Source organism: Hippoglossus stenolepis, chromosome 5 (assembly GCF_022539355.2).
Source record: "Hippoglossus stenolepis isolate QCI-W04-F060 chromosome 5, HSTE1.2, whole genome shotgun sequence".
Taxonomy (NCBI): domain Eukaryota; kingdom Metazoa; phylum Chordata; class Actinopteri; order Pleuronectiformes; family Pleuronectidae; genus Hippoglossus; species Hippoglossus stenolepis.
The window spans coordinates 15,333,471-15,360,013 of NC_061487.1; the positions used below are offsets into that span (position 1 = coordinate 15,333,471).

Genomic DNA, 26,543 nt, shown 5'->3' on the forward strand with positions numbered 1-26,543 from the left:
TGGATCCACATCTGCACCAAGATTTAATGGGTTCTTCCTTGGCCCTTGGTGGAGTAGTGTTTGTGTAATCTCGCTAACTAATAAACAGCTTTTTTTTATCAGAAACTAACAAATAACTGCATTGCATTTTAAAAGTCAATGTCAAGTTTATTTATTTAGCACATTTAAAACAACTTGAGTTGTTATTCTTGGTTAGAAATAGAAAGAATCAACCTTTTCCTCAATTCTTGATATATTTCTTGAGCCTCTATGACCGACTGTGTGTGTTGCAGGTGGTGAGTCCAACCATCAGCTCCCCGGTGTGTCAGGACCAGCTGGTGGAGGCCGGGAAGCTGGTGGACCGCTCGGTGGAGACCTGCGTCAAAGCGTGCCGTTCGGCGAGCGACGACGGCGAACTGCTGAAGCAGGTCGGGGCGGCAGCCGGTGTGGTGAGCCAGTCCCTCAGCGACCTGCTGCAACACGTCCGCCACTACGCCAGCTGCGGAGAGCCCATCGGGCGCTACGACCAGGCCACAGACACAATCATGAACGTGACGGAGAACATCTTCACCTCCATGGGTGATGCTGGTGAGCACGAAACAGACAGAAAAGGTCTCCTGATTTGATCCGAGCCTGTTTATTCACAACAAAGGACTAAACATAACAAATCATGTGCTCTTTAATTAATACCTGATTCCCCTTGACAGAGCGCCGTAGGACATTGTACACATTTGCACACATATTAAGTCATCTTAAAGATGCGGTTCAAACGTTTTTCAAAGATACTTGTTATGGTTCATGTCATGAGGCTGAAGAATTCGCAAACCCAGCCAATTCTCAAGGGGTTGTAGGAGACATGTCATCCAAAACCACTACACAGCGCTCAGTCTGGTCCCAATCAACATCAGGGAGGCTTTGAAACTTAACAGGGAACACATGACCTGGGCATTTTGGGAAGGACTAACTTTATTCAACGAGAAAAAACGAAAAATGTGAAGCAGTGGATCCGCATCCAGTGATTATAGTTGTTCATTCTACAGGTATTTGTTGTTTCCCGAGGCCACAGGATGTAGGTTGTAAAGCTCCCAGATAGCTTGTCTCTCAAAGACATCTCTGGGTGAGTTATTTCTAGCTGTAGGTGGGTGTTTGGGAAACACAAGTTTTTTTTTTTATAGCAGGTGAGTGGGGCGATATATATATTCTGAAGACTTTCATTCGTGCGAGGCAGAGAGGATGACTCACCGGTAAGCTTCAGATATAAGAGCACATGAAGGTGAAAACAGTGATGTGGCTCGCAGGACCACTACACCTATACACTGTCCGCTTGCTGCAATGTTGTTGAATGATGTGATGACAGACATCCTGTCATTTCCATGGAGAAATTAATACCTGACAATGTTTTTGTTTCAGATATTTCCTTTGGTTTGTTTTATCTCTACAGTCTCTGAATGCTGAAAAAATATAATATTTCACAAAATACACAAAATTACCCATATGACAGAGGATTTTATTCATATCACACACACACCTTTGATTCACCTACATCAGTACTTATGAGGCTGTTACAGTTAACATAAGAAAGTGTAACAGTACAGACAAACTCATCCATCACTGACACAATTTGACAGCATGTACAGCTGTTTGTGTCAGTTTGTTAAGGAATAATGTTTGGTTTTTTTTGCATGAAATGTTTCTGCACTTCTGACAGTTAATGATGACAACAACTGAAACTTGGCCGTCAAAGAAATCCAAAATCCTCAAAGAACCTACACAATACAAAGCCCACACTGAAAACAAAGTTAAAGAAATGGACAGACTCAGTCTCGGCTTTACAACACAAACTGAATTTTATTGTCTTTGGGCCTCAATCTTAGTTGAAAACCTTAATATTTGTGTGGGTCTTCATGTGTGAACAGGCGAGATGGTGCGTCAGGCCAGGGTGTTAGCTCAGGCCACTTCTGACTTGGTCAATGCCATGAGGTCTGATGCAGAGGCTGAAGTGGACGTGGACAACTCCAAGAAACTTCTGGCTGCAGCCAAACTCCTGGCTGACGCCACCGCTCGCATGGTGGAGGCCGCTAAGGTGAGGACGGTTTACTCTCACAATGTAAAGCAGTAAATATGACCCAGTGTTTGCTTATATCCAAATCTTACCTTACTACTCCTGTAGATTTAGTCATTTATACCAAATAATACAAAGTACACATTTCACATTACTTGAACCATATTGCAAACTAGAAGTTGAGCGTACACCTACGCCAAGGCCCAACAGTTCCCTTATAAAACCACATTCAAATTCACTGGACCAGGTTTTTATTTGGATCTGCACCAAATTGCAAATCTCTGAGAAATCAATGAAAGTGTCACAACGTTAAAGAAAGTGAAAAAGAAATTCCTGCATCTTCCCCCTGATCTGAATCGACACCAAATATGAATGGTTCCTTCCTTGGGTCCCTCAATGAAATTTAATGGGAATATGTTTTGTTGTTTTTGTGTAATTCTGCTAAAAAACAAACAAACAAATGGACAGGCGTGAAAACGAATTATATTGACATTGTTGCATTTTATTTAGTAGCTTTTTCTATCAGCTCCTGTAAATTACATGTCTCATCTCACAATGTGTGCAGTGTTACAAGACGAACTGGGCTGAATTGCTTTGCTATTTTATAGAATAAACATTTTGGCATTGTTGTCAGCACTAACTACCAGCATGATTTCACATCCGAAATAAAAGGGTGCAGCATCAGTGGCTGTTAATAAGCCCCTGGCAACGTCGAGCCGGATATTATCAGTGTGAAATACCCGAGCAAGTGAAACACTGCTTATGGCTCGTTAGATGTTTTTGATCTGTGACACATTAATCACCACATCACTGCCGTTATCAAAGAGGAAGTGGGAATCTGCCACTGACGGTTTCCTTGGAAACTGTCAGAAAGCAGACAGAGCTAAATGCCTCTTTGCATCAATTGTACAACATGCATAACAGGAGATGTTAGAATTGAATGGCTGTGGTCTGATTTTATACTGTGTGTGTGTCTATATACAGTATATACATATGCATGTGTGCGATGGATGTGTTTATGTGTCCCTGTGTGTTTATGCACCCTCAGGGGGCGGCTGCCTACCCAGAGAACGAGGACCAGCAGCAGCGGCTCAGAGAGGCAGCTGAGGGGCTCCGTGTTGCCACTAATGCTGCAGCTCAGAACGCTATAAAGAAAAAACTGGTCAACAGACTGGAGGTGAGTCATCGGCGCGCTCTCGTCTTTGTGTCGTTTGACCTTCATCAAAATAAGTCTCCTTACCGGCAATTATGTCACACAAACATGTTTCTCCCACACTGTGTCTCTGCTGTAGTATAAACACCGGTGAAGTGTAGTGGAAATAACAGCTGAGTTTAGACATTAGGAAATAATGAAATGCTTCACCGGTCATTTGTACAAAAACGGCCCATTTACTATTTTTCGTCTGTGTTATTCCTCTCTCCCGTAGCAGTGAGCAACAAACCCCATTAGTGCTGTGAATGAACTATCTGCCTGTTGAGATCTGTGTGTAGTCGTTGGTATCAGTTTGCCCCTAATGACTGGGCCCCCCCTCGCTCCGGAACGCTCGATGTTCAATTTCCCAGTCACATAAACTGTGCATTACCCTGGGCTGGGATCAGCACGTATATATCTCAGTCCACCTCCCTGCATTGGATGGTCTCAGTATTACTGCTAATGGTCGCCTCCATCAAGGAAATGTGTGAGCCAGTGAAGACCAAAGCGCCATGATTCTGGAGGTGTGCATGCAGCATTTATCTCAGACACATTTAGACTCATTAAGGTGTTTTTAATCGTTCAGTTGATTGATTCAGCGCTTTTATTTAGACCCAAACATAGGAGTAGATAAATAAAATGCACAATACAAAAAGTGTCTCTCCTTAGCTGTCGTGTCTGTCGTTCAAAATTAATTCGTCTGTGAATGAATGTGAGCGAAGCAATATTTATTTTACTTATTTGTTTGTTTATTTGATTGGAACAGGGCTCACTAATCAACAGACAAAATAATACCTATAAAAAAAAATATATAACCCTAACCCTAAATATATATATATATATATATATATATACACTACCGTTCAAAAGTTTGGGGTCACTTAGACATTTCCTTATTTTTCAAAGAAAAGCACTGTTTTTTTCAATGAAGATAACATTAAATTAATCAGAAATACACTCTATACATTGTTAATGTGGTAAATGACTATTCTAGGTGGAAACGTCTGGTTTTTAATGAAATATCTACATAGGTGTATAGAGGCCCATTTCCAGCAACTATCACTCCAGTGTTCTAATGGTACATTGTGTTTGCTAATCGCCTTAGAAGACTAATGGATGATTAGAAAACCCTTGAAAACCCTTGTGCAATTATGTTAGCACAGCTGAAAACTGTTTTGCTGGTGAGAGAAGCTATAAAACTGGCCTTCCTTTGAGCTAGTTGAGTATCTGGAGCATCACATTTGTGGGTTCGATTATACTCTCAAAATGGCCAGAAAAAGAGAACTTTCATGTGAAACTCGCCAGTCTATTCTTGTTCTTAGAAACGAAGGCTATTCCATGCGAGAAATTGCGAAGAAACTGAAAATTTCCTACAACGGTGTGTACTACTCCCTTCAGAGAACAGCACAAACGGGCTCTAACCAGAGTAGAAAGAGAAGTGGGAGGCCCCGGTGCACAACTCAGCAAGAAGACAAGTATATTAGAGTCTCTAGTTTGAGAAATAGACGCCTCACAGGTCCTCAACTGGCAGCTTCTTTAAATGGTACCCGCAAAACGCCAGTGTCAACGTCTACAGTGAAGGGGCGACTCCGGGATGCTGGCCTTCTAGGCAGAGTGGCGAAGAAAAAGCCATATCTGAGACTGGCCAATAAAAAGAAAAGATTGATATGGGCAAAAGAACACAGACATTGGACAGAGGAAGATTGGAAAAAAGTGTTATGGACAGACGAATCAAAGTTTGAGGTGTTTGGATCACACAGAAGAACATTTGTGAGACGCAGAACAGGTGAAAAGATGCTGGAAGAGTGCCTGACGCCATCTGTCAAGCATGGTGGAGGTAATGTGATGGTCTGGGGCTGCTTTGGTGCTGGTAAAGAGGGAGATTTGTACAAGGTAAAAGGGATTTTAAATAAGGAAGGCTATCACTCCATTTTGCAACGCCATGCCATACCCTGTGGACAGCGCTTGATTGGAGCCAATTTCCTCCTACAACAGGACAATGACCCAAAGCACACCTCCAAATTATGCAAGAACTATTTAGGGAAGAAGCAGGCAGCTGGTATGCTGTCTGTAATGGAGTGGCCAGCGCAGTCACCAGATCTCAACCCCATTGAGCTGTTGTGGGAGCAGCTTGACCGTATGGTACGCAAGAAGTGCCCATCAAGCCAATCCAACTTGTGGGAGGTGCTTCAGGAAGCGTGGGGTGAAATTTCTACAGATTACCTCAACAAATTAACAGCTAGAATGCCAAAGGTCTGCAATGCTGTAATTGCTGCAAATGGAGCATTCTTTGACGAAAGCAAAGTTTGAAGAACAAAATTAATATTTCAAATAAAAATCATTATTTCTAACCTTGTCAATGTCTTGACTATATTTTCTATTCATTTTGCAACTCATTTGATAAATAAAAGTGTGAGTTTTCATGGAAAACACGAAATTGTCTGGGTGACCCCAAACTTTTGAACGGTAGTGTATATGTATAGTATATAGTGCTTTTAGGGTTTTTAAAGGGATTCCTTTTCTTCATCCCTTCTTCCTTCTTACTAATCATTTTGGTATTTGACCCATCTTAGTTTGATTAGAACATAACAACACACAAGGCCCAACACTTTCCTTAAATTCAGTCAAGCCAACAAAACAATGCACATCATGAAATCATAATCTCCAACTTTATTATGCCTTGGGAAAGCTAATGTCCCTGATCCGCCCCTTTGTCCGGATCCACACCAAAAGTTAATGGGTTGTTTTCTGGCCCACTTCAGTGGCCCCATTAGTCCAACAAGTTTCATGGAAGTCAGTAAAAAAAAAAAAAACGAGCACGGGTGAAAACATAACCGCCTTGTTGCAAGTAGTAATACTGGTCGGTGAGGAAATGAATGTTACTCAGTTAGTCAGCACCAATCTCTTGCCGTTGTCTAAATATTTTCTTTTCCTATCCTCTGAACAGATAGCTGCAAAGCAGGCGGCGGCTGCTGCTACTCAGACCATCGCAGCTGCACAAAACGCCGCTGCCTCCAACAAAAATACAGTCTCACATCAACATCTCGTTCACAGCTGCAAGGTAAGATCATGAACTCTTTCTTATGAGCTCTTGTGTTTTTAAAAAACAAAGTCAAAAATCCAGGGGAAAACCTTTAACCCATAAAATATGAATGTTTTGGTAGGTTAGGATCAATTTTTCTCTTTCACATGTGATGATGTGGATATGAAATATGCATAACATGTGTTTGAATGCAGGGAGTAGCGGATAGCATCCCCCATTTAGTGCAGGGCATGAGGAGCAGCCAGGCCCAGCCTGAGGAGCTGGGTGCCCAGCTCGCCCTCATCATGGCCAGCCAGAGCTTCCTACAGGTTCTTCCTCTCACCATGACACAGCCAGCAACCACCAATCTCTATCAGTATACAAAAAAACTTTTTTTTGCACTTGAAGCAATGAATTTGTTGTTGTTTTTCTGTCACCATCCCTCAGCCTGGAAGTAAGATGGTGGCATCTGCAAAGTCAGCCGTTCCAACGGTGGCTGACCAGGCTGCTGCTATGCAACTGGGCCAGTGTGCCAAGAACCTGGCTACCTGCCTGGCGGAGCTCAGGACTGCCACTCAGAAGGTATTGTATCTACACACAACACCGTTGGGCAGCATTCACCTCACTCGTGCAGGAAATGTGTTGCTCTCTTGTGAAATATTGCTTCATGTAGCGTTCCACGTTGGTAACTCTCTGCTCTACTCTGCATTGTGTGCATATGAGTAATATTTATATGTGTGCGTGTTGCTTAAAGGCCCATGATGCATGTGGTCCTCTGGAGATCGACTCAGCCCTGAAAACAGTCCAGACACTCAAGAGTGAGCTTCAGGATGCCAAGATGTCCGTCATCGATGCACAACTCAAACCTCTTCCCGGGGAAACGGTCGGTACATCGTGGAGTTCAAGTGAAACATTACACTTTAGACGTTCAACTGCAGAAGGGTTGACATATTTAAGTGATGGTAGCGGTGAATCAAATAGTATTTATGTGCTCTGATGCAGCTGGAGAAGTGTGCCCAGGACTTGGGGAGTACATCTAAGGCTGTGGGCTCGTCCATGGCTCAGCTGCTAACGTGTGCGGCACAAGGCAACGAACATTATACAGGTAAAATAGGTTTATTCTACACCGAGAGTAGATATAATGGACCTTAATCATTTATTTCTGTCTACGTCGGTTATGTTTTTAGAAAGAGGGGATGGATATGATAAATATACCTAGATTACTGACTGTAGCCTTTATTGAAAATGGGGGTGTGGGGATAGAGCAGGTAGAGAAAATCACGACTCCTTTATTTGTGCTGCTGCTATTGCCTTAAACTGAGCCCTTTGAATCCAGCCTGCCTCGGCCATTTTGCCGTCAATTCTGTCGTAATTGAAGATCTCAGGGGAGAAGAGATGAAGACAGATAGAGAATAACATTTTCTAACAATGCTCCAGAGCAGCGCTCCATGCTGTGGCCCAGGGTGCCGCTCGCTGCTCATTAATCTTATTTTCACTACATTTAACATTCCATCAGCAAATGGCTCCACTTGGCTAGCTAATGCAATTTGATGCAATTTGCTGCTCTTTTTTTCTCCTCTGCTCTGTGTATGTATAATAAGTTAAGGGCAGCTCCCACGTGGGGGCCATCTTTATTATATTAACTCATTTATTTAAACAATGAGGGCATTTCTGTATCAGTTTTGTTCGCAGCGTGGCACCGCCAAGCCCCCGCCGGCTCATTTCAGCAATGCTATTGCAATTATAGTAAGAGGACAGGAAATGCACGTAGCTCTCAGTTTGTGTTGCTTAAACAGGAGGCTGCAAAGCAAAGGTAATGAGCTTGAAATGAATGTGTTTAGTGTGGTGTCAGTTTCGATTTCTGCAGAAACATGATTTCTTATTGTAACTACATTAAAAGGTACGGCAGAGGAGAAAGGGAACATCTTATCTCCTCTGTATTTTAGAATAGTATGCCTGTATTATATCTATAGACAGCACAGATGTTTATCTGTAGCACATATGTAATGGCCAGTTTCTAGTATTTACTGAATCTGTTATTATATTTATATGTTTTGGTTTCCAGTATGATATCGTCTGCTGTGTGTGGCTGGTTGTTTGCAGGTGTGGCTGCCAGAGAGACAGCCCAGGCTTTAAGGACACTGGCCCAAGCAGCCAGGGGCGTGGCAGCCAGCACCAAGGAGCCGCAGGCTGCTGCTGCAATGCTCGACTCAGCCCAGTGCGTCATGGAGGGCTCGGCCATGTTGATCCATGAAGCCCACCAGGCCCTGGTTCACCCCGGAGATGCTGAGAGTCAGCAGAGACTGGCGCAGGTATAGCATCATAGAAACAGTGATGTTCATGTAGCAGTCTCTTTGTTCTTCTCTCTCTCTCTCTCCTTCACTGATTTGTAAAAATATTTTCTTCCACAACAATCATCCCCTCTAAGCGTTGCTATTTTCACTCTACTTTGTCTCTCGCCTGGTTTTGTCTCTCTCAGGAGCGCCAGTGTAAAACTGCTCATTCTCCCTCAGAGGATAAACATATTGTTTGGCTTATATCTGTGACAGCAGCATAAATTAGTGTCACAGATTACTGTGCACCACTGTCAGCCCAATTTGTACTTGTGTCTTTCCCCGTATTGCTTTGATCTGGGTTTTTGTGTTGCACATTGTGAGAATGACAAATGGACAATGTGTTGACAGAGCGATGTGCTGTGTTTCAGGTGGCCAAAGCGGTGTCGCACTCCCTGAATAATTGTGTGAATTGCCTGCCAGGCCAGAAGGATGTTGACATGGCCCTCAGGAGCATTGGAGAGGCCAGCAAGAAGCTGCTGGTGGATATTGTACGTCCTGCTATATTTTATTTCAAAGATTTGTTGCCATTTTTATGCCTTATGTTTTAAGCAGTATCTTTGGGTTGTCCCTTTCTATCCCAAGGGATAAAACACGTTTCTTCCCTTGTGAACGCGATATCTAACAAACACTTTGAGGGAATCCTTTCAAATTTTGTTCAAACGTTCGCTTGGCCTAAAGGATGAACTCCTTAGAATTTGGTGGTCAATGAAAGAGCTTTGTGACCTCACAAAACCCATTTTTGGTCTTTTGAACATGATATCTCAAGTCTGGCTGTTGGGAATTTCTTCAAATTATGACCAGTTGTCACTTGGAGTCAAAGATGAACTTAGATTTCAATGGTCAAAGGTAAAAGAAAAAAGTTTTTTAGACTGACACAGCACTGGTTGGTGGAGGCATATAACTTGCTGTGCAGAAATTCTAGATTATATGTTTTTGAACACAAACCATTTGAGTACATTTGAGATGTCACCCCATAATTGCTCAGGGTATTTCCATTTTTTATGTGACTGATGATATTCCAGTGTGGCTAATGCGAGTCTTGTCTTTGAAGCTCCCTCCCTGCAGTAAGACATTCCAGGAGGCCCAGACTGATCTGAACCACACGGCCGCTGAACTCAACCACTCTGCAGGCGAGGTCGTCCACTCCTCTCGAGGAACAAGCGGCCAGCTGGCTGCGGCCTCGGGCAAGTTCAGCCAAGACTTTGACGAGTTCCTTGATGCTGGCGTTGAGATGGCAGGACACACTCAAGTAGGTTTCATGATCATATAACCCCCCCCCCCCACTCCATTGAAACAGTTCATCGATAACCCACTCACCCACTATTTCACACAGAGAGAGGAGTGCTCAACCAGCTTTGATGGACATGAAAGCTTAAACACTGAGAGGTCGACCCTTATATTTCTGTGTCACTTTAGTACCTAAGATATGTTAATTAGATCTTTTAATCTAATTCACTTAGGCAAATGATTGTCCCCTTGAGCACTAACATAGTCAGAGGTAATGAGATCTTGTGAAGTTCTTGTTCTGGCTATTTTGCTCATTAATCTGCCAAGATCATCGGGGATTGGAGTTGATGTAGCATGACAACAAAGTCGTCTTGCTAGAGGAGAAAAGAGGATATAGGTAGTGGGGATTCAGTGGGAACATTCTCTTCAATGTGTTGTCCCTTAAAAACCAAATACTGTATATTTAGATGACTAAATCCATCTTTTAAAAAAATATTTTTTTCTACCTGTACAGAGCAAAGATGACCAGATCCAGGTCATTGGTAATCTGAAGAATATCTCCATGGCGTCCAGTAAGCTGCTGCTGGCTGCCAAGTCTCTGTCTGTGGATCCAGGTGCAGCCAATGCGAAGAATCTTCTCGCTGTGGCAGCAAGGTGTGCGATAACATGCAAACAGCCCCTGATTTGTATCTGATATCCTCCTCAATTGCTTGTAGTTAAGATCTTGCAGTCTTTGCTAATACACTGAACTGTTTCCAGACTCACGCTTGTGGCAAATTGTGTAAAAAATTGTGCACTTAAATGTCACAAAACGTCTCCACCGCTGCATCTGTATGCCGCTCCCGAGCTGCGTCTGCTCAGCGTTGCTGCAGGGAGTGTCGGTCCTCCCCCTGGTGGAAAGAAGCCAAGCAGCTGGTCCCGCAGGGCTTCGGGCCTGACTGACTTCTCTCTGTCTAATTAGGAAGATGGAAGCCTTGGATAGAGCATGTCTGTGCTCAGCAAGGCTGAACGCAAACCCGAGACAGTCTCGATACTCCTGCGTTAGCCTATCGCAGCTTGAGGAGGAGAGCTATAAGCATGTGTTAGTGAGTGTGAGTGAAGCCAGGCTGTGCGTGCATGCAGGGGGGACACATGTGGGAGCTAAAAAGCCTTGTGTTGCTGCCTGTGTGTGTTTCAGGGCGGTGACAGAGAGTATTAACCAGCTGATCACGCTCTGTACCCAGCAAGCAGCGGGACAAAAGGAGTGTGACAACGCCTTGAGGGAGTTGGAGGTATCTGTCCCTCACACACGCTGTACCACACACTCACACACAAACCTTCTCAGGCCTGTTTTATGTTGTCTGTGCCTGTACTGGATGTTTTCCATCAGAGAAACTAGGAGCATCTTTCTACCCTTGTCTTCCATGTATTTTGCATTTGACTACACTTATTGAGACATTCATTGGAGATGGATAATAAAGTCAGAACTACATTAACTGCATTAGTGCCCCGGTTGAACAAGAGGACTTTGCATACTGAAGCCTACATTCACTTCAGCTCAAGTAACTGAAAATGACAACAACTCAGTGCATTTGAAAGCCTTGATTATCATGGTTTATCATGGCAGTGTATTAGAATCAGCTTGATTTACATTTATAGTGTTTGCCTTTTCAGATCTCATCTCCATAGCTGATAAACGTGTAAGGGTGTCAGAGCAGTGTTGTTCAGCGGTGTCTGTATTGCGTTTAACTATTACCGTCTTCGTCATGTTTCCGTACACAGGCTGTCAGAGGACTCCTAGATAATCCCAACGAGCCTGTCAGCGAACTCTCCTACTTTGACTGCATCGAGAGCGTCATGGAAAATTCAAAGGTACTGGCTTTTAGAATAATTGCGGGCACTGTATACTTTAACTGTCATACAGAGATATTCTACATCGTGTCGGCAGCTGGAAATCCTATTTTTGCATTTTAATATTTCTCCGTCTCCAAATGTCTCAGGTCCTCGGAGAGTCGATGGCAGGTATTTCTCAGCACTGTAAGACGGGTGATGTGGTCGCCTTCGGGGAGAGCGTGGGTGTGGCGTCCAAAGCTCTGTGTGGGCTGACGGAGGCTGCAGGACAGGTGAGATCAGAGACTGGGGTAATAATAGCCTGCTTGTATTTATCGATCAAACCTTCCTGCGTCTGTTCGTCCATCTGTAATATTTTTTGTTTCCAGAGCAGATTTTGAAAACCGTTGAGACTTCCTTCATGAAACATTTATTTTAATGAGGTTGTGAAGTGGTGCCTTGTCATATTTTGGGGGTTTTTTTATTCAATTTTTTCCCGTATTTCCATGGCAACAACTTTGACTTGGCCAAATCAAGAGTAGGCTCTCAACTCAGAACATTTCACCATTTCACCAATAAGTGATGGGATTAACTTTTATTCACGGGCACAGAATTACAGCATCACTCAACACCTGCAGTGCACAATAAACAAATAAACCCTTTTTAAAACAACGATCGGATGCTGTTGAGCTGACATCTTTAAGATTGCTGCATTTGGTTCTAACAATGATGCCGGATAGAAGCACCCAGAATTAAACAAGCCAGTTTTAACCTGCCTCGTAAAACAAGTTATTCATGGTGGCCAGAATTTGAAAAGACATCTTGGGTATATGGAGCTTGCTTCGTCATACAGGCCCCGGGTTTCATTAGGGTTTTTTTACAGACTCCCACCCCTGAAGCTGAAAATGATCATCATCACCTCCCAGCAAGATTCAGTTGGCTTGTCCTGAAAAGGTCACACTTTGACAAATCATTTGTTTCCACTGCTGATCTCTGAGAAAGATGCCCTATTATGCAGCGTGTATACAATATGCATCTAAGTATGTATCTATTCATGTATTCATGTGCTCATTTCTGTATGTCAGAGAACATGGAGCACATGTGTGAGGGGGATAACAGAGTGTTGGAGAACAATAAAAGACCTGTCTAGTGGCAAAGTGATCTTTAGCATAACAGTGTTTCTGTTTTCTGCCCTTTAGGCATCTTATCTTGTAGGCGTGTCTGATCCCAACAGTCAGTCAGGTCACGAGGGGCTGGTGGATCCCATTCAGTTTGCTCGGGCCCACCAGGCTATACAGATGGCATGTCAGAACCTAGTGGACCCCGCCAGCAGTCCTTCACAGGTAAGACGGTCCAGTCCAGGGCTGGCATATGTTACAGAGCCATTCCCTGGTATGGATCTCTTGTGTCATAAGTTAAATGGCTCATTAAGTTTGAAAACCTTCAAATCGATCCCAATGTCGTAAATAATTTGCCCGGCACACCTCATCGTTATGCCTCATTTTATACAACTCTGCTTCTCGGTGGTGTTTATCCGTTTGTCAGGTCTTGTCTGCAGCAACCATTGTAGCCAAACACACCTCAGCTCTCTGTAATGCCTGCCGCCTGGCTTCCTCCAAAACCTCCAACCCGGTGGCCAGGAGACAGTTTGTCCAGTCAGCCAAAGAGGTGGCCAACACCACAGCCAACCTCGTCAAAACCATCAAGGTCAACTCCCCATCTGATCAAAACGTTGAGTGTAAATTTGTTACAGAAATTCTTCATCGAGTGAGAAGCTGTGGATGTGTGTATATTTCCGTTACATCCCAAAATACGGCCAATATGGACAATTATTGAAATGGCGTTGTCTTGTTTCAGGGCTTAGATGGAGATTTTTCGGAGGAGAACAGAAACAGGTGCCGTGTTGCTACCACCCCGCTCCTCGAGGCTGTAGAAAACCTCTCCACCTTTGCCAGCAACCCTGAGTTTGCGAGCGTCCCGGCACAGATCAGCAATGAGGTATTCAGTCATTTTGATGCTTGTTTATAATTTACAATGTTCTTTTTTCACTTTTCCACAGTTGCAAATGACTGAACTGATTTAAAATGGACGGCGATGTTTTACGACATCCTCTGTTCTCAGAATCCTCCAATTTGTAAATTTTCTACACTCATCCGAAAGATAATTTGGAAACTTCTCTTCAGAGAGATTTAATGGCTTGTGTTTGTGACTGTGTGCACTCGATCCATTTGAAAGAGGCACTCTTATATGAGCCAACACAAAAGGTTTGTACAGCGAACATGGCGGGGAATTGGATTGAGCTCCAATTTTCCCGTTTCTTTTAATATCGAGAAAAGACTTCGGGAGAAAAATGGATTTTTATTTTTCAATCTGAGCGGAACAGTCCTCGCACAGTCCTCTAAAAAGCTTTATGGCTGTAATCTGTTGGAGGGCAGCATTTAACTGCACTCTCTCACAGCACAGCTGCTCTAATCTTCAGCTTGTTAATCTAATTGTCGAGGGAGGCTTTGGCTCGGATCATAAAGACTAAAGGTGTTTCTTCCCGCGTCTGTGTAAAGCTGCCTTTCTAATCTCATCCCTCCCTCTGATTGCACCTTTGATCTCTCCAAAGTCGTCAAGAAATATTAACAACTCTTTCATACCAATGTGGCTCGCGTTGTTCATTGTTGATGTGCTAATCGAAACTGTTGTTTGTGTTTTCACCTCCACAGGGCTCAGCCGCACAGGAGCCTATTGTGCGTTCAGCCCGCTCGATGCTCGATAGCTCCACTTACCTTTTAGAAACGGCCCGCTCACTCGTCCTCAACCCCAAAGATCCGCCCACCTGGTCCATACTGGCTGGCCACTCCAGGACGGTGTCTGACTCCATCAAGAGCCTCATCACCTCCATTAGGTTTGTACTAATCTTTACCACATTCGTCTCAGCAGGATTATCCTGAATCGAAGTTTTTTAAGGTTTCCTCACAAAACCTGTTGCTGAAACTGGAGGTTTTATACTGCGACATCTGCTCAGACAAGCAAATTGCAGCATTAGTTTATAGATGCTGTGATTCCTGCCGTTTTGTAATAGATTAGAGAGAATACTACAGAACAGTGCTGAGATGATTTTTGACAGTGGATCTGAAACATGTTTCACCAAAGTTAAAGCCCCCAACGATTTCCATCTTCATCATCATCCTCCAGGCACATGCACAAACGTCACTATTCTCATAACAGCTATGGCCATATTTTTTTGGTTGTCTCACTTTGTCGCTGAGACTTAGATGATAAGCTCGATGCAGCTCTCATCTTTCAATGCTAAATATGAAGCTAAAGCCAGCGGCTGATTAGTTGGGCTTAGCATAAGGATGTGAGTGGCCGCTGGTTGCCAGGCAAACTCATGACGACACCATGAATTCAGGAAGTCATTGCTAAAATTGCTAAGTTTTTATAGAGTAAACAAACTAGATATAACCTGTTAATCAGTAAGTTTAAGAGGTTCTGGTAATTTTTGCTTATTTTAACAACTGTTCTATGGTTTATCTGCATTTATACAGCATTTTTCTAGTCTTATCGACCACTCAAAGTGTTTTACCCAATCACACACAAATACAGTGTTACTATATGCTGTGCTTTTGTATTGCACATTCACGTAAGAGCTGTCAGCTGCAATTTAGTGGTTCAGTGTCAAGCCAAAGGAATATTTTGTCATGTTAACCCTGAGTGAAAGATCACCTCTATCTCCTGAGCCACAGCCACACTTAGAGCTTTACTGTAATTTCCCAAAATATTTAATGTCAATTATTCTTACCTGTGTTCAATTTTTGTACTGTATATTCATTTGAACAGAAAGATATAGACATGTATTTAAATGTGTTCAATATCTCTGGTGATAGGGACAAGGCACCAGGACAGAGGGAGTGTGATTACTCCATTGATAACATCAATAAGTGTATCCGGGACATTGAGCAAGCTTCCCTGGCTGCTGTTGGGCAGACCCTGCCCTGCAGAGATGATATCTCCATGGAAGTGAGTTCAAGTACCCCATCAGCTCTATCTTGTCCGAGACAAAGACCTTAATGGGATCTGTACTCTTTCTGTTGTGACTTATACTGTAATTCTCTCCCATTGTAACTCACTAGGCGCTCCAGGAGCAGCTGACATCCTCTGTTCAGGAGATTGGGCATCTGATTGATCCTGTCTCCACCACAGCCCGAGGCGAAGCTGCCCAACTAGGACACAAGGTGCCGGTCTGATCATATATCCCTTCATCCACTCTGGATTTAGATAGAAACTCCCCGTTCTGTCTGAACTATCTTGTGACTCAACCCTTCCTCAGACAGTTCTCTTAAAACTCCTTCTCCTAGGTGACTCAGCTGGCCAGTTACTTCGATCCACTCATCATGGCGTCAGTGGGGCTCGCCTCCAAGCTCCATGACCACCAGCAGCAGATGACCATCCTGGACCAGACCAAGACCCTGTCGGAGTCAGCCTTGCAGATGCTCTACGCTGCTAAGGAAGGCGGGGGAAATCCAAAGGTACCTAGAAGTTCATAATATTCACATAGTTGTGTTTATCAATTCAAAGCCATCAGATCGTTATATCTGTGACCTGTTTGGAAAGAGATTCTTCTGTGATTTACATTTTATTTTGTTGTTTAAATTTTTCATGACTTCATTGTTTGCCTAAGACAATAATACACAGATGTGTCACAAGATAAAAACGGATCTCACTGGTTTTTACAGCTTTCCGCATCGGTTACAATTGATTGTAAGATTTTTGTCTCCACGTCGGCGACAGCCAGTGGCCAGTCTGTCCCATTTTAAGAACCCATTCTAAGAACGCCAAGAAGAGATTTCTTCAAATTTGGTTTAAAGGTTCACTTGAACTCAAAGATGAACTTATTCGATTTTGGTGGTCAAAAGGTCAAAGGTCAAATGTCAAGTTCATGTTCTTGTGAACACCCAAAGGGAATTTTGTTACATCTGGTGCAAATGTTCACTTGAACTCAAAAATAAACTGATCATAATTTGGAGGTGAAAGGTCCAGTTCACGGTTACTTTACAAAACCTTGTTTTGCCTTGTGAACGTGTTATCTTAAGAACACCTCCAGAGAATCCTTTCAAATTTGGCAAAAATGTTGTCTTAGACTCACGGAGGAACTCATACAATTTTGGTGGTTAAAGGTCAAAAATCCCAGTGGCCTCACCATGTACACGATATCTCAAGTCAGCCTTTAGGGAATTTCTTATTTCTTATTATTTACCAGTTGTCGCTGAAAGATGACCTCATTAGATTTAAGTGGTCAAAGGTCACGGTGACTTCATATATTGTGAATGTAACATGTCAGGGACACCTGGAGGGACTGAACCCGCTCTGGTTGGCCACATTAGTCAGTATATTTCAAAATGATTGCCTGCTCTGTACAATTATTTTATTTTTCTTAGTAGTGAGTGCGTAGCTACATTCTGATATACTATATATTACTCTTGTATAACATGTAGAGTTTATTCAATTTAGACCGTAGAATTATTTGAAAATACAGTGGTACAAAACTGACCAAGGATGCAGCCTGGTGAAGTGTCCTCTAGTGAGACGCTGAGTACCAGCTGTAAGGACACTCGGCAGCAGCACTGATAAATTTCTTTCTGGCTAAACCAAGACAGTGTCACAGAACCGTTAATCAGCCAACTGTGTCCCCAGGCGTGCCACACCCACGATGCCATCTCTGAAGCATCCCAGCTGATGAAGGAGGCTGTGGACGACATCATGGTGACATTGAACGAGGCAGCCAGTGAGGGCGGCATGGTGGGGGGCATGGTGGAGTCCATCGCCGAGTCCATGGGCAGGGTGAGTGTGTGTGCGTGGATTTTCATAGAGAATGCAGATTAAGTGTGTGTGATGTCTGCTCAGGTGGTTTATATGGATTTCAGGTTGACACATATTCCCTGTCTCATCTGTCTGAAGACAAAATGAGTGTTCCCTGTGAGGGGGGATTCCACAGCGGGGGGGCTGCGAGTGTGTCCTTCTCAATGACTCTCATTAGTCCAGGAGATGACAAGTTTCAAATCCATCGTGGACTGATGATGTTAGCTGTCACTTATCCTGCTGGTGGACATGTCAATGTGTTGACAGTGCAGTGAATAATTGACATTCTCAGACATATACATTTAGCTCATTGTTATTTTTTCTACTTGTCTCTTTCTATTGTATCCTCAATTTAAACATAGGAAGGGACCATTGTAAAATAAATATATTTTTGATTTAGGGCAGGGTATTTCCAAAATTATAGCATAATGATAAATTATTAACATATTGTCATTATCAGATGTGATTTTGAATATTCAGAAAAATATTACTGGGCACCATCCTGGTATCAGGGACCAGAACCAAACTGCAAAAGAACAAATTAATGATCATTACCAAGAATATTATTCCACAATAAATATTATAAATTATATTGTATCATATTACTTCCGTCATCCTACTACGAGTATGTGTGTGTGTGTGTGTGTGTGTGTGTGTGTGTGTGTGTGTGTGTGTGTGTGTGTGTGTGTGTGTGTGTGTGTGTGTGTGTGTGTGTGTTTGCGCCCGCGTGTGTGTGAGAAAGATGAGCGACAACTGTCACATGCAAAATTTATCTTAGCCCTGAAATAAAACCATTACTAAAGGTTTGATCTTAACAGCTGGATGAAGGAACACCACCTGAACCCGAGGGATCCTTTGTGGACTACCAGACCACCATGGTGAAGTTCTCCAAGGCCATCGCCATCACTGCACAGGAGATGGTGAGTGCACTCTGTGCTTTCCATTACTGTCCCAATCTACTTTGATGACAATATGTGTGAGTAATAGAAGATAGGCATTAACCTGACTCCTCTGTTGATGTATGTTCTCTCTGTGGCCAGATGACAAAGTCATTGACCTGCCCTGAGGAGCTCGGTGGCCTTGCCTCTCAGGCGACAGTGGACTATGCACAGCTAGCGCACCAAGGACGTCTTGCTGCAGCTACTGCAGAGCCGGAGGAGGTGAGAAGCCGTGTTCTCTGTCCTATAGAGGAAGTGGGGGAAATAATATGCTCTTAAAGATTTAACTGATTACTAATGTTCCCCTCGAATATCAGAGTGAGATATCAGCTCAGATCTATATTTTTCACCCGGAATACTTTGATAAATTCACTCACAAACCGAGCAGTGCAGATGATGGCTGTTTGTATATGTGCTGCCCTTTTTAGGACTTCTCCAGACAGCGTGAGATCAAACAGAAATTTACCCCATCAGCACTGGTTTCTGTATCATCCAGAGGACAAGCGATGTATGGAAACATTGCACTTATAAGCACACAGCTCTTATAAATATCTTGTATATAACAGGCTGCTAGAAGCCCTGCTGGTTACCATAGCGACATTGTGCTTCTACAAGTCTAAAAGCCTATAGCGATGCTCATAATGAAGCACCACCCACCCGTGAATCTCAATCTGGAAGTTAAAAGTGTAGTGCCAGCATTCCCGCTCTTAGGGTGCTTGACATCATTTTCATCCACTCGCTGGATAAGAGACGTACCAGTGAGGGGCGGGACTGTGATCGTGTAGCACGCTGAGAGTGCACAAATGAGACAATCGGATGTGGTCTAAGTCAATGCTCGGTTATGCTTTTCAGGTTGGTTTCCAGATAAGGACACGAGTGCAAGAGCTGGGCCATGGCTGTATCTACCTGGTTCAGAAGGCGGGAGCCCTGCAGCTCAGCCCCACTGATAGCTTCTCCAAGAGGGAGCTCATCGAGTGCGCCCGCGCCGTCACAGAGAAGGTGAGCCATGTGGACGGGTACTGGTACGCCATCATTATCTCATGCAGGAGGAAGATGTGTTTTTTTTTTATCTTGCCTTTTTAAGGGAAGTCTATTTTTACTGTCGTAATTTGCAATCTTGGCTGTTTGAAGTTTGGCAGCAGCATCAACTCAGAATTTGCATTTTAATGAAATATATTTCATGCAATTGCCAGTGCCGCGGCTGTATATACAGTACATCCCTATTTAAATAAAGTGGTAGAGAACTTGTAAGTGTGTGCAAGATTTAAGAAAGTGTTGCCTATATTGTAGCAGGCAGTTACGCGTTGTACTTTACTTATTATTCATTATTTTTTACTGTAAAACCGCAGCCTTAATTTAGTGGTGTAATCAGAAGAATATAAGTTTAATGCGGTTTTAGGTGATAACAACCGGTGCTTTACTTTATTAATGTTCCAGTCAGGAGACCATTATCTCCTGACCACCCTCAAACTGTGCATTTAATAATACTAGCGTCTCCCTGTTTTGACCCTGGTAGCATTTAGCCAGTGTTGCTCACATGTTAGAATATCTCTCCGCTCTGAGGCTATAATTTGATTCAGGGCTCATGTAAAACATTCAGAATCTGTGGTCTCATGTTTGCTGACATTTGAAGCTTGTTCCTCTCAGGGCCTTCTGTTTGTTTATGAGAGATGGGCAGACACCAGTCTTCGAGGGAGTTATGTGATTTGCAGACTGAGGCCCATTGAGTTAATGTGATTTTGCAGCAGACTCTGATGTAACGAATGCTGAACCCTGCCCTCTTGTCGTAGTCCGAGCTTCCGGCTTTAATCCGGCTTGTCCAGATGTTTCACTCCAAACGTTTTCAGCCCAAGTTACCTGCTCTGTCAGGGCTCCACCAGCATTTTTCTTTTTAATTTCAAAAGAAATTCCATTGGAATCATTCAACACATGCAATAAACCGGTGTAATGTATACCTGGTCTGAACACAATATGTTTGAAGGACTTTCTCTGCATATCTAATGTCATGCCTCACATGTTCCAGGTGTCCTTGGTGCTGTCAGCACTGCAGGCGGGGAACAAAGGCACCCAGGCCTGCATCACAGCAGCCTGTGCTGTTTCCGGCATCATCGCTGACCTGGACACCACCATCATGTTTGCCTCAGCTGGAACGCTGAGCCCTGAGAATGAAGAGTCCTTTGCCGACCACAGGTGCGATGACTTTGACTCAAACAAGAGAAGCAGAGCAAAACGTATATAATGCTAAATGAAAAGCTGTAATCACCAAAAAGAGCAGCATACAATGGTGTTAGATATGAGCCATAAATTAATAGGTAAGATTAGCGACATGATCTATGTTTTATTTATCATTCGTCATCTTATTGTGTATATGTTGCCATGACGACATCATTATGAGATGGCATTATAACAATATGAAAAAGTTAGCGTTGCCTTATTGAGGTATGGACAGCGTGCACGCAGGGAATCCATTGCCCCTCTGATGCTCTTCATCATTTTCTTGCGATGACTCACTCAGAGGAAGTACAGTTTGCCTGAGATACATTTCACATAATGAATGAATGCCCTTAATAAACACATGTTTGGATCAGAAAAAAACCAACAACAGCTTCCTTTCATGTTGCTGGAGCTGGAGTGCGACTGTGTAGCAGCTTGAGAAACAATGTGTCCCCCGTGCCGTCCCTCAGGGAGAACATCTTGAAGACGGCCAAGGCGCTGGTGGAGGACACCAAGCTTCTGGTGGCTGGAGCCGCATCCAGCCAGGAGAAACTGGCCCAGGCCGCCCAGTCCTCAGCCAAGACCATTACCCAGCTCACTGAGGTGGTCAAACTGGGAGCAACCAGCATGGGCTCTGAGGATCCTGAGACACAGGTGATGTAAAACCAAAACACATTTAGACTAAAGAGCGTCTGATACAACCACAGATGCTTCAGCCATATGTAGTTGTATGCATTTATTTCTAGTTAAAGATTTGAATCTTTAACAAAGCTCAGGCATTACATTTTAATTCTGCTGCAGGGAGCTTTGTTGTCATTATTCTTTTCTCTTGTATCAGTAATTTACAGGGAATGACTTCTATCTATCTGTTCAGCCAGCGTTATATTCTCTGTGTAATTGCAGTTTCATCTGATACACATTGTGCCTCTTCTTCTCCCTGTGTGTATGCCTCTATCTCTGCCCCTCACTAAGTCTGAAGTATCATGACGAGGTGGGAGTGATAAGGGCTGCAGTGTTAAATCCTCTCCTCGGGGAGCAGCTGATAAACCTATACTCTGACCATTGTGCCGTATTGATTCCAGCTCTATCTCCCCACAGGTGGTTCTGATAAATGCGGTGCGCGACGTGGCCAAAGCTCTGGCGGAACTCATCGGTGCCACCAAATGTGCCGCCGGCAAGCCAGCCGACGACCCGTCCATGTATCAGCTGAAGAGCGCCGCCAAGGTAAAAGAACGCACGGCTCAAACAAAAGCCTGTCATATCTGGATCAGCTGCGTATTGATCTCACTGATGCGATCTCCAGTTTGTTGTCCAGTTAATACTTTTTATCGGAGACATTCCACCAACGCTGTCTTTTTATTAGAGCTGTGTTTAGTTTCACATATGTGGAAGCAACAATGTGCGTTCGGGGAGGATATGAACGTTCTTATCAGGGCGTGTATTTTATTTGCTTTAGCTTTGTGTGGGACTGGACTTATTACAAAGATGTACATTTTGCATTTGTGTGTGTGTGTGTGTGTGTGTGTGTGTGTGTGTGTGTGTGTGTGTGTGTGTGTGTGTGTGTGTGTGTGTGTGTGTGTGTGTGTGTGTGCGTGCGTGTCTATATGTATGTGGTCCAGGCACATTACTCATGTTATGACGACCTGAACCTGTTTACACGGTTAAATTATGGGGATTTGTCTCCCTTATGGGGACAAAAAGCAACTTCCCATAATGTATAATTTAATATAAAGATGAAAACATGTTTTAAGGTTAAGGTAAAGTCATGTTATGTTAAGGTTATGGTTCGACAAAGTAGTGGTTATGGTTATAGTCCTGAAAACTTCCTCAGTTTATTTATTTTACTCGAGTTTCTCATGTTTTCTCATCCAAATGGAATTAGGGCCACCCATGACCCCGGCCATGTTGACAGATTGTTTCTGTTCCTCCAACATATGGTGACCTCCGAGAGCGACCCTCTCAAACTCCTGCTGATCATGTTGCTCAAATTCCAAACCATATAATATTCACTTTGCGGAATGCAGCCTAGACAGAACAGAATGTGTGAAATTTAAATTGTATTTTTTATAATTCCCTGTGTCAGTGAATCAAATGTATCACCAGCACTAAATCAGCCTCTTTTAATTCTGAAATAAACCCCTTGTCTTTCTTCAGCGGTTGATTGTTTAATTTCCATTTGATGAGCATCCTTAACACATGTAGCCATTATTCACTCTCACAGAATCAGTGAAGGAGGAGACAGAAATGAGTTTGCAATATAAAGCTTTGCAGCCGAAGCGAAAGAGCTCCACCTCCTGGTTTGACTGCGAGGCTCATTATTACTTTGTTTCGCAGGTCATGGTGACCAACGTGACGTCTCTTCTGAAAACAGTGAAGGCAGTGGAGGATGAAGCCACTCGCGGGACGAGGGCACTGGAGGCCACCATCGAGTGCATCAAGCAGGAGCTGACGGTGAGAGGGCCTGACAGGCCAACCCACTTCTTCTGTGGTCAACTGGGAGATGAACCATAACCTCTCTCAAAGCCGGCTCCAAGAGGGTCAGGGAGATCTGTTTCTATTTCTCTGAGATTCTCTGTACTTCTTTCCCTCTATTGTCTGTCCAGCTTCTTTCTTCCTCCTTCCTCACAGCCCCTGCAGGGTTCTCACAGCTCTTGTTAGGGTCTTGGTGGTAGAAAAAGGCAGAGTGAGAAAAGGAAAAAGATTTTAAGTGGGTTTTTTTTGTAATTTACTGCTCATGCTTATCGGAGGACCTCCAGCTGGAGAGGAGGCTTTGCCAAGAGCCGAAGCCAAATTCACAATCTAATTTTCTAGTTATACTACTGCCCATTTTAGGATTTTCTGTTTGCACTTTACGAAGTTACTCAGCATCTGTGTGCACTTCGGTTCTTATAAGACAATGTTCCAATCTGTATTTACATGGCCGAGCTTCGTCCATGCCTGCTCCCAACCTGTGTCTTTGGTTCATCATCCCGGCAGGTGTTCCAGTCCAGGGACGTCCCAGACAAGTCCACCACACCCGAGGTGTTCACCCGCATGACAAAGGGCATCACCATAGCGACGGCCAAGGCAGTGGCTGCGGGGAACTCTGCCCAGCAGGAGGACGTTATCGCCACTGCCAACCTGAGCCGAAAAGCCATCTCCGATATGCTGACTACGTGCAAGGTGCTAATCCACGCCGCCCTGCCAGAACTAGGCCTCACGCAGGCAGCGTCTAGGCTGCCAGGGAACACATGAGCCCGGCCTGCTGAGAGCAAGTAGGACACGAGAGTCCAGTCCACTGCTCTCGCTGAGAGTGACTCAGTCTCTTTTTCAATGTCGTGCACTGTAGCATCAGTCGTGTCCTTCAGCAACTGGAGAACGGTTGAAACAGAGGGAACCAGATCATCATAGGCTGTGCTTTTTTAATACCAAAGCATTATAATCACATCATTAGAGTTTTTATTACCTTTTTTAATTGATCTATATTTGGAACTAGTTACATCTGCACAAATAAAATAATGGGATGATTCTTCCAAACCTTGTGTAGCGCATTTTTACTTTGATATCAGGACCTGTGTTGAATCCTAACATTCCACTGGGAACAATGTTTCTCTCCTGTTTTTAAATTTATCGTACCACATTGTTTTCTCACCCTTCCAGCAAGCAGCGTTCCACCAAGAAGTCAGCGAGGAACTGAGGAGCAGGGCCCTGCAGTACGGATCTGAGTGCACCAGCGGATACGTCAACCTTCTGGAGCAAGTGCTGCAGGTTAGAATGAAACATGTGTCATAAATAAATAATGGAAGTGGTTTGTGCAAGTGTGCATTTGTATGTCTCCATACCTATGTATGGGTGGTTTCTGGTCTTTAATGTTACCTACTGAGATTTCACAGGTCTTTTCTAAAAGATGATATCCTGTGATGCTTGTCAATTCTTTCCTGGCTTCCTGTCTCTCACACTCTACATTTAACTGTAAAGTCACTATGACCTGATAACAGAAAGTCGGACTCATGAATGACTACAAGGAAGGACAGGACTGAAATGATCTTCTATGTCTGCAGTCTGCCTGCATATACATCATTCCTACATTATTTCATTTCTGAGCACCTCGTTGTATAAGAAATTCCTTAGTTCATGTTAAAACTCCCCATTTGTTGTGTGGAGACAACACGTGTCATGTAAGTGTGTTGTTGTGTAACTTACATATATCTGCTCGTTAATGCTTAATGAACATGGTGCATCACATTAATTCAGGCAGGACATAAGGTCAATAAAAGCAACATGTTTTACTTATGGTTTAATATAAAGAAAGATTAAAAAGTAAACTAGTTTCTCAAGTGACCAAAATAACAAATTTAACTAGGCCACACTAATTGATTTACTGAGGGAGTGAATAATTGTCAGGTCAGGTAATTTATTATTAGTTGCAGTTATTAATGCTTTAGAGTTTCTCATAATGACTGATTAATTGGTTTTTCGATATGAGCCTTTCACAGACATTTCAGTATCAGTATTTATATTTTCAGACAAAAAGTATTTAGTAAAATAAACAGAAAAATGCTATAAAATCCTTCGGCTGTTGGAAATATGTCATTAGGTAAATTGTCCATCACATTTTTATTGTAATTATTTTTATGGATGTTTACAATGATCAATACAGTGTTTATGAAAATGTTTGCTTTGCAAATAAGATGGGCATTTATGTTCACTTTTTAAGTTGAAAAATGTATGTTTATTGTCCTTATTTCAGTTCTATATATTTGATTGTATTTCTTTTTATTTATAGTTATTTATTATAAAGTTTGTGATTAAACTGTAAAATATCTATACTTGATAACAACATTTTTGTAATTATTGCAAATTTTTGTAATATATACATCGGCCGATATACCATTATCAGAAATGTTCTACTTCCAAAAATATCAATATTCCAAAAATCCACATCGGTCAGGCTCTAAATGTAATTTATGATTAAGATTCGTTTGAAAGATGGCAGAACAGATACAGATGTTTAATGTCCGCCATCACCTTTACTTTCCAATTCATCTTTGTGTGTGCACGTGTGCGTGTGTGCGCCTGTTGGGCCCTCGTGTTGTCAGGTGCTGCAGAAGCCCACACCGGAGCAGAAACAGCAGCTGGCCATGCACTCCAAACACGTGGCAGCGTGTGTGACCGAGCTCGTCCAGACAGCAGAGGCCATGAAAGGTGAGGCCACAAACACACACACACACACACACACACACACACACACACACACGCACACACACACTGCAGATGTACACTGTCACACAATCTTAGACAGCACACACAAACAAGATTTTGGGTTGACAAGTAAGTAAGTTGTCCATGACCCCCGTTCTCAGCGATGCCAGGATTTTATGGCCCATTTAACACACATGAAAGTTGTGTATATTTATCATTCAAAGTGTTTGGTACTCTGTGAAATGTTGTTTTATTCAGAGTCATGAATTTTACAGAGGCTCGTGTGCTTTCCAAGGCATCAGCTTTTAATTTTGAAATGACTCTGCGACAGTGAATGCGCTGCTGTGTAAAACTGGGAAATCTGAGATTGCAGCATAGAGCGAGTTGAAAAAAAAGGGGGATTCCCATTAGGAGCCAACCCAATTTGATAAAGCGTGAATAAAAAAAATTGAAAAACATTACTGGATTGGCTGAGATTAGTCAGAGGAGGCCTAATCCTCCAGTGCATGAATAATATTACAGTGTTAGTGAGTCAAACCTGTCTCCATCTTTAATAAAGGTCAGGAGAATCACTTTGGAATATTGAAATGTTACCGCAGAGTGATTGCCCTGCAAATTGTCCTAAATGAAGCTGTGTGGGATTGTTATGACACAAACACACTCCACTGCTTCCTCCAGAAACTGCACTGCCACATGTGACAGGGGTAATAGATTGTGTTTGGGTGAGAATTAGATT

At 43.1% G+C, this 26,543-nt stretch overlaps 1 protein-coding gene across 6 annotated transcripts in view; it reads left to right on the forward strand.

Annotated features, from left to right (window-relative positions):
* The window catches only part of tln2b (talin 2b), an 87,679-nt gene that overhangs the window by 52,493 nt on the left and 8,643 nt on the right, over positions 1 to 26,543 (forward strand). For 4 of the 6 annotated variants that reach the window (XM_035156020.2, XM_035156023.2, XM_035156021.2 and 1 more), the window contains exons 19-51: positions 273 to 567; positions 1,896 to 2,062; positions 3,090 to 3,218; positions 6,181 to 6,294; positions 6,471 to 6,584; positions 6,703 to 6,837; positions 7,010 to 7,138; positions 7,258 to 7,360; positions 8,359 to 8,567; positions 8,960 to 9,079; positions 9,643 to 9,840; positions 10,333 to 10,472; positions 10,996 to 11,089; positions 11,580 to 11,669; positions 11,798 to 11,920; positions 12,827 to 12,970; positions 13,173 to 13,358; positions 13,485 to 13,625; positions 14,339 to 14,520; positions 15,503 to 15,635; positions 15,749 to 15,850; positions 15,974 to 16,144; positions 17,310 to 17,456; positions 18,293 to 18,394; positions 18,515 to 18,634; positions 19,265 to 19,411; positions 20,436 to 20,602; positions 21,097 to 21,280; positions 21,725 to 21,850; positions 22,961 to 23,077; positions 23,603 to 23,788; positions 24,266 to 24,373; positions 25,705 to 25,810. In XM_035156020.2, coding sequence (XP_035011911.1) covers positions 273 to 567; positions 1,896 to 2,062; positions 3,090 to 3,218; positions 6,181 to 6,294; positions 6,471 to 6,584; positions 6,703 to 6,837; positions 7,010 to 7,138; positions 7,258 to 7,360; positions 8,359 to 8,567; positions 8,960 to 9,079; positions 9,643 to 9,840; positions 10,333 to 10,472; positions 10,996 to 11,089; positions 11,580 to 11,669; positions 11,798 to 11,920; positions 12,827 to 12,970; positions 13,173 to 13,358; positions 13,485 to 13,625; positions 14,339 to 14,520; positions 15,503 to 15,635; positions 15,749 to 15,850; positions 15,974 to 16,144; positions 17,310 to 17,456; positions 18,293 to 18,394; positions 18,515 to 18,634; positions 19,265 to 19,411; positions 20,436 to 20,602; positions 21,097 to 21,280; positions 21,725 to 21,850; positions 22,961 to 23,077; positions 23,603 to 23,788; positions 24,266 to 24,373; positions 25,705 to 25,810 — 4,729 coding nt within the window. The remainder of the gene's footprint in view (positions 1 to 272; positions 568 to 1,895; positions 2,063 to 3,089; positions 3,219 to 6,180; positions 6,295 to 6,470; positions 6,585 to 6,702; positions 6,838 to 7,009; positions 7,139 to 7,257; positions 7,361 to 8,358; positions 8,568 to 8,959; positions 9,080 to 9,642; positions 9,841 to 10,332; positions 10,473 to 10,995; positions 11,090 to 11,579; positions 11,670 to 11,797; positions 11,921 to 12,826; positions 12,971 to 13,172; positions 13,359 to 13,484; positions 13,626 to 14,338; positions 14,521 to 15,502; positions 15,636 to 15,748; positions 15,851 to 15,973; positions 16,145 to 17,309; positions 17,457 to 18,292; positions 18,395 to 18,514; positions 18,635 to 19,264; positions 19,412 to 20,435; positions 20,603 to 21,096; positions 21,281 to 21,724; positions 21,851 to 22,960; positions 23,078 to 23,602; positions 23,789 to 24,265; positions 24,374 to 25,704; positions 25,811 to 26,543) is intronic. The other 2 variants (XM_035156025.2, XM_035156026.2) reach the window with 1 other exon arrangement.